Below are 14602 nucleotides of genomic sequence, written 5' to 3'. Positions count from 1 at the left end.
ACTCATTGCCAGACCTCCCTTGTATTTTTTACAGTACGACTACGTATACTAACAGTTCTCCTAAGATCTGCGAGGGAACAGATAACGATCACATGGCTGTCGCCTGACTGGAGACTGTTCCTAATACAGACAAAGTGCGTAGAAAGGGTCTGTAGGGGCAGCAGAGTCACCTTGTATACTGCTGAATAGGAGCCACGGCAGTTCATCAGTGTTGCGCTACTTTAACCGACCCTGCATGGCTTAGCAAGCAGGCGAAGCACGTTACAGACCCCGCGGAAATACACAGAGCAAGGGTAACCGCTGCGAGGAAGGCGCCAGTAAATCGCGGTGTCGGCCGCTACCGGGGCAGCAAACGATGCCGGAGATTTGCGGGAACGCATTCCGGGGCCGTCTTCTTGGTCCGCCGGAAGCTGTGGAAAGGAGGCGCCGTGTACGGAGGAAGCAGCTGACGCGGGGGCGAGTGCGTGGGCGGTGGCACGCCGAGACTCCGCTGCTGCAGGAGATATTCAGGCCGGCCCTCCGCCCCCGCTCAGCCTGTAGCCAGACCCCACCCTCCACCCCCGCCCGACTCCTCCCTGCGGTGGCGCACCGCTAGCGAGATTTATAGCGGGCGTTGCTACCGGTGGAGGACTCGGCACTTTGTGAACGTCAACCCGTTTCCACAGCATTCTCCCTAGCTAGCTCTCTGTCTCCCTCCCTCTTTGTCTGGCACTCTCTGCCTTCCCTCCATATTAATTCCTCCCCCTCGTTTGTAGGATGTTTCAAAAAGCTTCATCAGATTTCTCAAGACTACATCTTCTGCGTGAATGAAGATTGCGAGGCGTTACTTTCGTTTTGCTTCAGGTTACAGTAGGAAGTGATTATGTTTTCTATATCGAAATATAAGTTTTTCTTTGATTGGTAGCAGCTTCAATACATCGCTGGGTGAAAGGAATATTTGACGAATTTGTTTATTTCTTTTTTATCATTTTACAAAGAGGTCACAGGCCGTTTATACAGGATGTTACAAAAAGATACGTCCAAACTTTCAGGAAACGTTCCTCACACACAAAGAAAGAAAATATGTCATGTGGGCATGTGTCCGGAAACGCTTACTTTCCACGTTAGACCTCATTTTATTACTTCTCTTCAAATAACATTAATCATGGAATGGAAACACTCAGCAACAGAACGTACCAGCGATACTTCAAACACTTTGTTACAGGAAATGTTCAAAATCTCCTCCGTTAGCGAGGATACATGCATCCACCCTCCTTCGTCGCAAGGAATCCCTGATGCGCTGATGAAGCTCTGGAGAATGGCGTAATGTATCACAGCCGTCCACAATACGAGCACGAAGAGTCTCTACATTTGGTACCGGGGTTGCGTAGACAAGAGCTTTCAAATGCCCACATAAATGAAAGTCAAGAAGGTTGAGGTCAGGAGAGCGTGTAGGCCAGCGTAGACGACAGCTTTCAAATGCCCCCATAAAAGGAAGTCAAGAGGTTTGAGGTCAGGAGAGCGTGGAGGCCATGCAATTGGTCCGCCTCTACCAACCCATCGGTCACCGAATCTCTTGTTGAGAAGCGTACGAACACTTCGACTGAAATGTGCAGGAGCTCCATCGTGCATGAACGACATGTTGCGTCGTACTTGTAAAGGCACATGTTGTAGCAACACAGGTAGAGTATCCCGTATGAAATCATGATAACGTGCTCCATTGAGCGTAGGTGGAAGAGCATGGGGCCCAATCAAGACGTCACCAGCAACGCCCGCCCAAACGTTCACAGAAAATCTGTGTTGATGGCGTGATTGCACAACTGCGTGCGGATTCTCGTCAGCCCACACATGTTGATTGTGAAAATTTACAATTTGATCACGTTGGAGTAGAGCCTCATCAGTAAAGAGAACATTTGCACTGAAATGAGGATTGACACATCGTTGGACGAACCATTCGCAGAAGTGTACCCGTGCAGGCCAGTCAGCTGCTGATAATGCCTGCACACGCTGTACATGGTACGGAAACAACTGGTTCTCCCGTAGCACTCTCCATACAGTGACGTGGTCAACGTTACATTGTACAGAAGCATCGTCTCTGACGCTAACATTAGAGTTATCGTCAACTGCACGAAGAATTGCCTCGTCCATTGCAGGTGTCCTCGTCGTTCTAGGTCTTCCCCAGTCGCGAGTCAAAGGCTGGAATGTTCCGTGCTCCCTAAGACGCCGATCACTTGCTTCGAAGGTCTTCCTGTCGGGACACCTTCGTTCTGGAAATCTGTCTCGATACAAATGTACCGCATTTGTAAACATTGCACTGACTGCAAAACCACGTTCGTGATGAACACTAACCTGTTGATGCTACGTACTGATGTGCTTGATGCTAGTACTGTAGAGCAATGAGTCGCATGTCATCACAAGCACCGAAGTCAACATTACCTTCCTTCAATTGGGCCAACTGGCGGTCAATCGAGGAAGTACAGTACATACTGACGAAACTAAAATGAGCTCTAACATGGAAATTAAGCGTTTCCGGACACATGTCCATATAACATCTTTTCTTTATTTGTGTGTGAGGAATGTTTCCTGAAAGTTTCGCCGCCCTTTTTTGTAACACCGTGTATGTATACTCCTTAGTCCCATTCTGTATGAGTGTGCATGGAGATGAATGGAAGTCAAATGTAGCGGTAGTATGTACCAAAGGGAACAGTTAAAGGGAATAGCAGTCATTGCCAAAATTACGAGAATAACGGAAGGTAGGCCAGAGCAACAAGCAAAGATGCAAACAAGCACAAGGGTAGGTTACAACGTTGGTGCTGGGGTGAGGTGAGTCTCCCCACCACTGCGTTTGAATAGGAACGTTGGTCGTATTTTGGCGAGGGAGAGCACTGTGAGGCCAGCCTTGAGACGGAGCGGACGCGGGAGCACAGCAACTCACAATTTGGCAAGATAAAAATGAGGTAATATGGCTAAAAATTCACGACAGAGTATGCTCATAGTACGCATTCAACATATCTTCATCGGTACAGGTTACGGTTTTAATTTATTTGTAGTAGTTTTCCCGGAAATGTGTTCGTAAAATTTTGATTTGTGGTAGTGAGCATGCAGCAGGAACCATCACTTCATGTAGCTATTCCCGAGTTATAAGCTTCACTTTTAACTCAATGAGTGCAGATTGCGTATCAGGTGTTTTATCGAGAAATTTCTGTCGCGAGATTTAAATATTTTTTGTACTTTCTTTGTGAGTTTAGTTCGCACTTCATTTTGGCGCCAATAGTACAAAGTCCGATAAAGTAGTCCATCTCGAGTTTCAGTATGCTTACAGTTGTTTTCAGTGACATATTTAACCGTTATTAGTGTGCTACTGTGCTTTTACCTAAATATTTGACGAATCTGAGGTAGTGTCTTTGATCTCATATGATTGACCACGTGTTTGCGCCCTCAGCGTAGCACATGCTTCACAGCCTAATAGTCGTTGCTAGAATGCAACTTTCAGCATTCAAAGCAAATTAATCAGTTCGCCTAACAGCACTCGCTGATTAAACCAAAATAAATTCTAATTCTTTCTTACTTTCGCGGTGCTGGAAAGTTAATCCAGTGCACAACCAGTACTGTGCATCAGCCTGATAATTGCGTTTCTGCTTGCACGAATTCTTGATGATACATTTTAAAAGTGATTTTGCGTGCCTTGATATGCATTTTTGACTGAAAAGTGAGTGTATTTTTCAGCATTTTTACTGTAGTTGATGTTCGAGCACATGGCCAGTAACAGGCATAGAGCAAACCGGGACAGCTATTCAGATTTTCGCCTGAAGCGAGGGGCAATTCTTAGCCTCTGGTCGACTACTTATTGAAAGAAACACGATCGTTCGCTAAGACTTTCGCATCCGCGACCGATATTAAAGTCGTTCTGAAGCCATCACCTAGTCTGTGCGGTCATTCTAAGCTAAGCAGTCTGTCCTGTCCGGTGCAGAGTTATAATCATTTTCTTCGGATGGTTGCTTTTGGTAAATTTAATTTTGTGGAAAGGGCAATACAAATATTATCTATATACACTCCTGGAAATGGAAAAAAGAACACATTGACACCGGTGTGTCAGACCCACCATACTTGCTCCGGACACTGCGAGAGGGCTGTACAAGCAATGATCACACGCACGGCACAGCGGACACACCAGGAACCGCGGTGTTGGCCGTCGAATGGCGCTAGCTCCGCAGCATTTGTGCACCGCCGCCGTCAGTGTCAGCCAGTTTGCCGTGGCATACGGAGGTCCATCGCAGTCTTTAACACTAGTAGCATGCCGCGACAGCGTGGACGTGAACCGTATGTGCAGTTGACGGACTTTGAGCGAGGGCGTATAGTGGGCATGCGGGAGGCCGGGTGGACGTACCGCCGAATTGCTCAACACGTGGGGCGTGAGGTCTCCACAGTACATCGATGTTGTCGCCAGTGGTCGGCGGCAGGTGCACGTGCCCGTCGACCTGGGACCGGACCGCAGCGACGCACGGATGCACGCCAAGACCGTAGGATCCTACGCAGTGCCGTAGGGGACCGCACCGCCACTTCCCAGCAAATTAGGGACACTGTTGCTCCTGGGGTATCGGCGAGGACCATTCGCAACCGTCTCCATGAAGCTGGGCTGCGGTCCCGCACACCGTTAGGCAGTCTTCCGCTCACGCCCCAACATCGTGCAGCCCGCCTCCAGTGGTGTCGCGACAGGCGTGAATGGAGGGACGAATGGAGACGTGTCGTCTTCAGCGATGAGAGTTGCTTCTGCCTTGGTGCCAATGATGGTCGTATGCATGTTTGGCGCCGTGCAGGTGAGCGCCACAATCAGGACTGCATCCGACCGAGGCACACAGGGCCAACACCCAGCATCATGGTGTGGGGAGCAATCTCCTACACTGGCCGTACACCTCTGGTGATTGTCGAGGGGACACTGAATAGTGCACGGTACATCCAAACCGTCATGGGACCCATCGTTCTACCATTCCTAGACCGGCAAGGGAGCTTGCTGTTCCAACAGGACAATGCACGTCTGCATGTATCCCGTGCCACCCAACGTGCTCTAGAAGGTGTAAGCCAACTACCCTGGCCAGCAAGATCTCCGGATCTGTCCCCCATTGAGCATGTTTGGGACTGGATGAAGCGTCGTCTCACGCGGTCTGCGCGTCCAGCACGAACGCTGGTCCAACTGAGGCGCCAGGTGGAAATGGCATGGCACGCCGTTCCACAGGGCTACATCCAGCATCTCTACGATCGTCTCCATGGGAGAATAGCAGCCTGCATTGCTGCGAAAAGTGGATATACACTGTACTAGTGCCGACATTGTGCATGCTCTGTTGCCTGTGTCTATGTGCCTGTGGTTCTGTCAGTGTGATCATGTGATGTATCTGACCCCAGGAATGTGTCAATAAAGTTTCCCCTTCCTGGGACAATGAATTCACGGTGTTCTTATTTCAATTTCCAGGAGTGTATTTACAAAATTGGCTCTTTATATTGACATTTTTATTATTAGACTGAAAATGACTTGCCAACTGACATTTCCCAGGTTTCGTGAAAGTCGTGTGCCGCTTACAATAAAATACCGCGTGGTAAGTGCAGTCATGGAACTTCCCACTTGTAGAGCGAGCAAATTTACTTTTGAACTAACCTGGCCAATAATTATTCGAAGTAACAGTAGATCACTGAAACATTCTAAGACTCTGAAATTGAAAACGTACCAGGCGCTACTTGTTTCTACGTTGTAGTAGAGCTTGTTATCGATGTGAACTTTCAAGATTCAATACTCATCCATTTTAGCATATTTATATTCACATTATTTCTCGAAAAACACGTTTTTTATCCATCACCACACTGCATGTAGTGTCTTCCAGCAAACAGGGACGAGATGTCAACATTCTCACTAAATATTACAGTACTTTTAGACAGTTTCCAGGTTACCAAATCGAGTCACCTGTAGCCCTTTGTTACGAGGGTGGCAAATAATTACCTAGGCAGAGGAGAGTAAACATTAAACAAACTAAATTCGTCAAGGAAATGTACCAGAATTAAACTGTCCTTTACTGCACAGTATTGTCTTTCCATTTCTCGCATCATCTCATCATCATCATCATCATCATCATTTAAGACTGATTATGCCTTTCAGCGTTCAGTCTGGAGCATAGCCCCTTATAAAATTCCTCCACGATCCCCTATTCAGTGCTAACATTGATGCCTCTTCTGATGTTAAACCTATTACTTCAAAATCATTCTTAACCGAATCCAGGTACCTTCTCCTTGGTCTGCCCCGACTCCTCCTACCCTCTACTGCTGAAACCATGAGTCTCTTGGATAACCTTGTTTCTCCCATGCGTGTAACATGACCCCACCATCTAAGCCTGTTCGTCCTGACTGCTACATCTATAGAGTTCATTCCCAGTTTTTCTTTGATTTCCTCATTGTGGGCACCCTCCTGCCATTGTTCCCATCTACTAGTACCTGCAATCATGCTAGCTACTCTCGTATCCGTAACCTCGACCTTGTTGACAAGGTAACCTGAATCGACCCAGCTTTCACTCCCATACAACAAAGTTGGTCGAAAGATTTAACTGTGCACAGATAACTTAGTCTTGGTACTGACTTCCTTCTTGCAGAAGAGAGTAGATCGTAGCTGAGCGCTCACTGCATTACCTTTGCTACACTTCGCTTCCAGTTCTTTCACTAAGTTGCCATCCTGTGAGAATATGCATCCCAAGTACTTGAAACCGTCCACCTGTTCTAACTTTGTTCCTCCTATTTGGCACTCAATCCGTTTATATTTCTTTCCCACGGACATTACTTTCGTTTTGGAGATGCTAATCTTCATACCATAGTCCTTACATTTCTGATCTAGGTCTGAAATATTACTTTGCAAACTTTCAATCGAATCTGCCACCACAACTAAGTCATCCGCAGATGCAAGACTGCTTATTTTGTGTTCACATATCTTAATCTCACCCAGCCAGTCTATTGTTTTCAACATACGATCCATAAATAATATGAACAACAGTGGCGACAGGTTGCAGCCTTGTCTTACCCCTGAAACTACTCTGAACCATGAACTCAATTTACCGTCAACTCTAACTGCTGCCTGACTATCCACGTAAAGACCTATAATTGCTTGCAAAAGTTTGTCTCGTATTCCATAATCTCGTAGAACAGACAATAACTTCCTCCTAGGAACACGGTCATATGCCTTTTCTAGATCTATAAAGCAGAGATACAATTCCCTGTTCCACTCATAACACTTCTCCATTATTTGCCGTCAGCTAAAGATGTGGTCCTGACAACCTCTAAGAGGCCTAAACCACCGCACAGCCGAAAAAATATGCCGAGGTCACACTTACAAGCTTCTATCGTGCAATCCGTTTGCACACTGATTAATCAAGGTTATCTGGAATAGGGATTAAAGGTCAAGCAACGTAAGAAAAACCTTCGACGTATCTCCATAAGACTGGAATTCTGCCAGAGACGGCAAAGAACTTGCAAACGTCACTTGAAAGGAGTGGATAATGCCTTGAAAACAGATTATAAGACGAGTTCTGACAGAACGTAGTCGAATTAAATTGGGTGATGCTGGACAGAACACAGTGATGGTAGTGGACGAGCCTTGCGGTTTGGGAAGAAGTTAATTGACGATGACAGACGTAGAGCGCATATAAATGCTGACTGATAATAGAAAGGAAAACATTCCTGAAAAAGTAAAACCTGTTAACACTGAATACAAATTTGAGCGTTAGGAAATTTTTGGTGAAAGCATTTGTCTGATGTGTAGCCTTGGCTCTGAAGTGACATGTGGACGATAAGCAGTTCATACAAGAAGGAAACAAATTTTTGAAATGCGGTGCTGTAGAAGAAGGTTGAAGATTAGACTAGTAGATCGAATTACTGATAACGAGATACTGTGTTGGGCTGGGAAGAAACGAAATTGATGATACAATCTGACTAAAGGAACTCGTCGATTGGCAGAATACATTGTGAGGTATTAATAAATAGTCAGTTAGGTAAATAAGAGAAGCGTGATGCGTAGGTTGGAAGGAGGGGGGGGGGGGGGGGAGGCGGCTAAAAACTGTAGAGGGAAACCAAATGTTAACTACAGGTTCAAACAGATGTAGACTGCAGTAGTTATGTTGCGATGAAGAAACTTACAAGCGATAGACTACCGTGGAAAATTTCATCAAAACTGTCTTTGGAAGAAGGACGTATCAATGGTTACCAAAAACATTTATTTGGAAAGAATGATTACAAAATGAATATCTTCTGACACCGAGAAAGCAACTATAGGATTGACATGAGTAAGAGAGGGAGAGAGAGAGAGGGGGGGGGGGAGAGAGAGGGAAAGAGAGAGAGAGAGACAGACAGACAGACAGACAGAGAAACAAGAAGAGAGAGAGAGAAGCGCCAGCAATGAGAAACGACTGCATGTTGCCTAACATGAAGGTGGCAGTATTTAGACGCGTAATTGCAGCCGTGAGACCGGTTATTCACAACCCTATTGCTGGATTATGAAGACAAAAGTTTTCACTGTTCTTCTAAGTGCGTGAGCTCTTAATACCAACGTGGCAGAACGACGAAGTCCATTCACCACTGTGCCCCGCACCTGGCCTTACGCCGGCCAATTCGGCTTCCGGCACAGCACCTGCGACCAGCGGGCGGTCTGCCCCAATGCCGCAGGCGCTCCTCCACCGGACACCGGAGACAGTGATGCACTGAGTATCGCTAGTACACCATCTCTTTTGGAAGTATTACTGCAGAAGAACCATTCGTAGCACGCCCGCTGACATGCCACCAGGGGCTCCAGCAGCACAAGCATCAGCGACAGTGACGCTGCCATCGCCGGGACTATGTTACCCCTGGCGTCACGTGCTCGCTCAGCACGGCGCGAAATCCATCCACCTGCTGTCTATAACGACGGTGCTCGAGAGCAAATAGGCAAATTCCGGTAGGAATACGGGGAGCTGTGAACGGAACTGCTTTTATGCACAAGGAAGTACAGTTATCGTATGAATTGGCCGAAAGTAATTTTGTTGCCGTCAGGCTCGGTTTGGGCGCACGTAAGTTAACTATCCAGACTGGCTGATTCAGAACAGTTAGGGTTAGGACACGAGCAAATTCATGGCCACTGGTGCAGCGGGACAAGGCCGTGTCTGACAGAATCAGGCCAGTGCGGGCACCAATAGACATCTCGGATGATGAAAATCTCTTCTAATGTCGAAAAGCGACCATGGCCGACAGACTGCTACTACCAAACATCAACCCACGCCTGAAAAAATAGGCTCCGTCATCCTGTCGAGGGGCCCTGAAACGGAGTCAAACGGAAGCAGACTGGCCAACAACTACGACGCAAACAAAAGATAGAAGAAGTCCGGCACACCATGGCGAACCAGCAACACCAGTCATCTAATATCCCCTCTCCAGAGGAATGTGATAGCTCATCCGCAGGCCAACCATATGTTGACTCGGCCACTTTAACCAACGACGAGATAGTCTACCAGCAAATGGAACCAGGTGACGACAAAATGCCTTTTCAAGTAGTCAGAGGGAAGACGACCAAAGATCGGCCGACACACACAAGTACTAGGTAGCCCGGAGAGCACAACAACGCATCTCAACCAGCAAACCCTCGGTAACGAAGAACCTGAACGTACTGCACCACCGCAAAATAAAACAACATCCTAGCGATCGAACATTCCACATGCCGTGTTTTATCATGTTGCCAACCCAACTAAACTGAATCGTGACCTCAAGGCCCTTACAGACGGCAATTTATGAGCCGTGTACCAAAGAGACCGCGTCAAGTAATGCGTCGACACCACTCAGGACAACCCCAACCTTTCCAAATTCTGTCAGGACATGCCCCAAGCGTTGGACACCTGTCATAACGCCAACCAATTGTGAAAAAAAAATCAGCAAACGACTACCACGTCAGTTAAAGTGGAGATCGTCCGGCAAGGAATTCGGCCATTCGACCTGAACCAATTCAAGAGAAAGAACAATGACATTAGCAAGTTAATACTACTCTCGGTGTTCGTGGTAACCACGCCCAATGACGAAGCGGCTAATGCGATTTGTGACGTCAAGTACATCAACGATATGAGAGTACGCATCGAGGACTACAGGGCTAGGGCTTATCAGGCGAAATTAGGAGGTGCTAGCGGTGAAAGCACGTCACTAACTACTGATGGCTTCCGCCCACATCATCCGGCGAGGAAATTCTCACGCCTCGAAGGATTTAACCTGCCGTAGGACAAGGCGGCGAACGGCGCCAGCTGTAGGAAGTCGCTCCCTGGATCTTGCAGGTGGTGCAAGCGCTACCAAATACCACTGAAACACTACAAAGCTCCCGCAGCCTACTCTAAGCAAGAGACAATTCGTATCGCACCTTCTGTCTCACCCGACAAGGTCGATTTCCCGCCAGTACTAAGGGAAGGGAACAATTGTCCAACCCCCAGGAAAGAACTCGGTAACGCGTTCACTTCGCATGCACCGCTCCTACGCCGATGGCACTACGAGTGGCACGAATCTGCAGAATCTGTTGACCAACGGATTTGCTGTATGGACAGCTGTAGGTCAAATTACAGTTGTGGCGGCATACCATCCGTTAGCGTACTCTCCATTGATCGAACGGGACTTTAGACGACATTTTCACGCCTAAAGTCTTCATAGGCGGAGCTGTCAACGCTGAGCATCGCTCCTGCAGTTCCAGGAGGGTTAATCCGGAAGGCCAATAGCTATTGGATTTAGAACACGATCTATACATTGTCCTAAAGGAGCCATCGGACCCGACGTACATTCCGATGTTCCAGGCACATCATCCGGACGTATTGGATATCGCTCGAACGAAGGACCTTGTTCACGACCCGGAGCTACTGACCATTAATTATCTCACTTCGCATCACTGCCCACTAAATGTCAGGAGCGCAGCGACGCCACCTTCTCCTAGGACGAAGAAAGCCACCAACTTGCAGCAGTTCTCCAGATATCTAAATAATAACGTACGATCTACCGTGGACGTGGAATGCGGGATCAAATCGATGCACCCGTCGCTTTCCTGACTAACATAATTAAATAGGCCGATTGGCTTGCCTGATATCAAAGATAAGCTGCAACGGGATCCGCCTCCGCCCTTGGTTGAGCAGCTACAAACGCAACAAAAATAGATAAAGAACGCTCTGGCAAACGTGTCCCAACCCCGTCACAAATAGACATCATTGCGGGTGGAAAGTGAGTTCCACACTAGGCTTGTGGAATGGCAAAAAGAAGTCTGACAAGACAGAGTGACCACCCTTCTGTTGCATATTGGGAATGAATGGCGCCTCGTCCGGAGGGTAAGGCTGGATAAAAACCCAACATCCTCTTAATGCGATGACTAAGAGCTTACTGAAGACCCCTTCTGTGAGGCTAAAACATTTCCTACATCTTTCGAAGGCCAAATGTCGTTGTTTCAGGAACTGTTGGATGTCTGGAACTGGAATATGAGCATACAACCAGTTAGCTGCCCCCTCGGCTGGAGATGCTTGCTTCGAAGACGTTTCCCGGACTTACTACGCACAGTGAGGTTAGAGGGTTCATCAAGAAGTTGAGCGGTTGCAAAGGGGCTACCGTACAATGAGCTTACTCAGTAGTCTGAACAAGCTACTGGTGCGTGTCCGTAATAAGGGCACTGAAGAACCTCTAACAGCAGACGACACCATCCCCCCCCCCCCCCCCAGGATAAATTCGAATTTCAAGTCAAGGTGACCCGAACTGCAACTTCTCCGTCTGACGGAACATATCGCTGCTAACTTTAAGCCGCTGTCTTCCTTAACATTGAGTCTGCGTATGACAAGGTGAGGCGTGATAACCTTCTGCAGAAGATACGAGAACCGTCTACACTACCCGACTGCTACCAATGACTGCTCACTAGCTGTCTCCAAACAGGTGCATGATGGTGCAGGTTGTCAATGAGAAACTGCCAGTGCTGGCCCACCCCAGGGCTCAGTTTTATTGCCAGTACTGTTCGTACTACGGCTCTTAATACGTAATACATGATACAGCTTTCTTGATAACTCTATAAAGCTACTACACGACGACTTCAAAGGCAGCTGGACTTGACCAATGAGTGGTACCGCCGCAAGAAGGTGAAACTTAACTCAGCCGAAACAGTGGTGGTATATTTCAGCCAAGTCCACATACAGATGAATGGGATGAAAAATGTAAGCTTCTTACTAATTTTTTGGCTGATATATCAATTAAAGGAAATAGTAATTAACATTCTAGCAACAACCTACAACACTGACAAGTCAATCAAACGAAAGACAATTGCAGCAGTGAAGTCCGTTGTTTGAAATTATGCTGCTCAGTCCTCTGTAGTTGGAAAGTTCATTTGTTTTTTATGTCTTCACAGTAGTGATATCGGCAAGATGATGTAAGGCAGCTCACTCCCTTCTCTGATATCGTTCCCCGCTAACTTTTCCGGAGGAAGTTTTGCAGTGGGAGTAGAGTCAGTAATTCACAGCGCTTTACGGACATAAAAATCTTTATGAATGATTTCCAGCAAACACACTAGCTTGCGTAAATGAAATTTTGAGCCACCACTACAACGTTAGGTTCAGTTAATAAAATGTCCTTCCTGAAATTCTTTGATACTAGAGGGGTCATTTTGCAAGGAGATGATAGTCTTTTCCTTTATGTAGCTTAGCAACTGGCAGCCATCTTTACTTTCGGCACAAGTGCCTATCTAATCCACGTATCCGAGGAGTTATCAGCGAATATACCTGCAATTCTGGCTGGAGTCTCCAAAACGGCAGCCCATGCTTCGTCTACGATGGCATACTCGAGTAGAGTAGAGTGGTGCGTCCTTCTTCACCGGACCGCGGCGAACAACCTCTTCTGGCCGCTACTGCCGCCCCGTATGTCGCCCACACAATGTGGCGAGCCTCCGCGTCTCGTAACCTACCATAACCTTTTCTCACAAAGAACCCACTCTCGTGCCTCTTCTACCAATTGGCTGCCCCCACCGAAAAACACTCTCCTTGGTCATTCTTCAGCCTACCTTTTTCGTTAATAATTTAATTCCTTGCGTGGTTCAGAATAGTACAGAAATTTAGTAATTATTTTCTTTGTCTAAAAGAAAACGTTACAATCTTATTTAGTATAAATATGAGAGTATAAGGGTTGGTATTATAACAGAAAAGATTTTTGTTTGAATTTCCCTCCTCAGATTTGTGCCAATGACAGACTTCTTGAACAAATATTATGTCTGATTATACCAGAACCGTTGCAAGGTGTGTTGCGAATCCTGAATGTCTAATTTTTTCCAATACCTTCAAGAAAGAGCTATGTAGTGAGACAGTTTGCAAATTAATAGTATCTGTATACCTCTCTTTTAAAGGGGTCTGACACTCGCATATTAATTTTGCCTGTCTAGAAATATCAATACACAGAAAATCTCATAGTAAAAACCTAACACAATCTTATATGTGAAGAACAACAAAATAATTGTGAAACAAACATAAGAGTGACAAGAGAATTAGTAAAGAAAGAAATAAAAGGAATAATAAAAGAAACACAGAAGACATACAATAAGAACAACCAAACAGAAGCAGCCGCCATGAATATATTAAAACAAAAGTTAATAAACAATAACGCTGTAATAACACGAGAAAACAGGAAAAATGAAACAGTACTTATGGACAAAGAACAATACATTACAAAAACCAAGGAATACATAAATGCCCCACCATACAAAAACTGACGTCAGACCCAAACCTGAAACGAACAGTCAAAAGCATTGAACAGGCACTCCTAAATCATCAGAAATACTACATAACACAGAAACATTCACAAACACCAATACTATACAGCCAAGAAAAGATACATAAAGATGGTGCGCCAAAGAGAGCCATTATTAACTTCGTGGGAGCCCAATATACAACACAGCCAGATACCTCCAAAGGTCAGTTACAAAACACAACAACATAGAAAACAACAGAACAATGATAAACACAGGAAACCTAATAGCAAACATCCAGAACACACAAGTATCATACACAGCATCACCGATTTCATTCAACATAGAGAACATGTATACCTCCATCGCTTTCACAGAAACAATACAAAACATAGAAAAAAATCTCACATTTCACAGAAACCTCATTGCAACAGCAATAACAGAAATAGCAAACATGCTCATATTGACAACCGAATAATACTACTGCCAGTTCGAGAATGAATATTATCTACAATGTGACGGACTGCCCACGGGATCCTCAATATCAGGGACATTGGCAAACATTTTTTTCAGTCAGCTAGGAAATCAGATATTTGAAAAGATAACCATTAATGAAAGATTTAAAATCATATATTGGTACAGGTAGTGGATGAAAATATTTGTCTGTTAGATGACCCAAATGAAAAAATACACTCCTGGAAATGGAAAAAAGAACACATTGACACCGGTGTGTCAGATCCACCATACTTGCTCCGGACACTGCGAGAGGGCTGTACAAGCAATGATCACACGCACGGCACAGCGGACACACCAGGAACCGCGGTGTTGGCCGTCGAATGGCGCTAGCTGCGCAGCATTTGTGCACCGCCGCCGTCAGTGTCAGCCAGTTTGCCG

General features: G+C 46.1%; 1 protein-coding gene across 1 annotated transcript in view; it reads left to right on the top strand.

The window, feature by feature from the left end:
- Nucleotides 1–540, top strand: part of LOC126297279 (WAS/WASL-interacting protein family member 3-like) — a 193699-nt gene extending 193159 nt beyond the window's left edge. Inside the window, exon 3 of the mRNA XM_049988100.1 lies at nucleotides 411–540. Within this exon, the coding sequence (XP_049844057.1) occupies nucleotides 411–540 (130 nt within the window). The remainder of the gene's footprint in view (nucleotides 1–410) is intronic.
- The last annotated feature ends 14062 nt before the right edge of the window (nucleotides 541–14602 follow it).

Source organism: Schistocerca gregaria, chromosome 1 (assembly GCF_023897955.1).
Source record: "Schistocerca gregaria isolate iqSchGreg1 chromosome 1, iqSchGreg1.2, whole genome shotgun sequence".
In the NCBI taxonomy this organism is placed as follows: Eukaryota; Metazoa; Arthropoda; class Insecta; order Orthoptera; family Acrididae; genus Schistocerca; species Schistocerca gregaria.
Note: the sequence above shows the minus strand (reverse complement) of the source record. Positions and strands in the feature narration are given on the sequence as shown.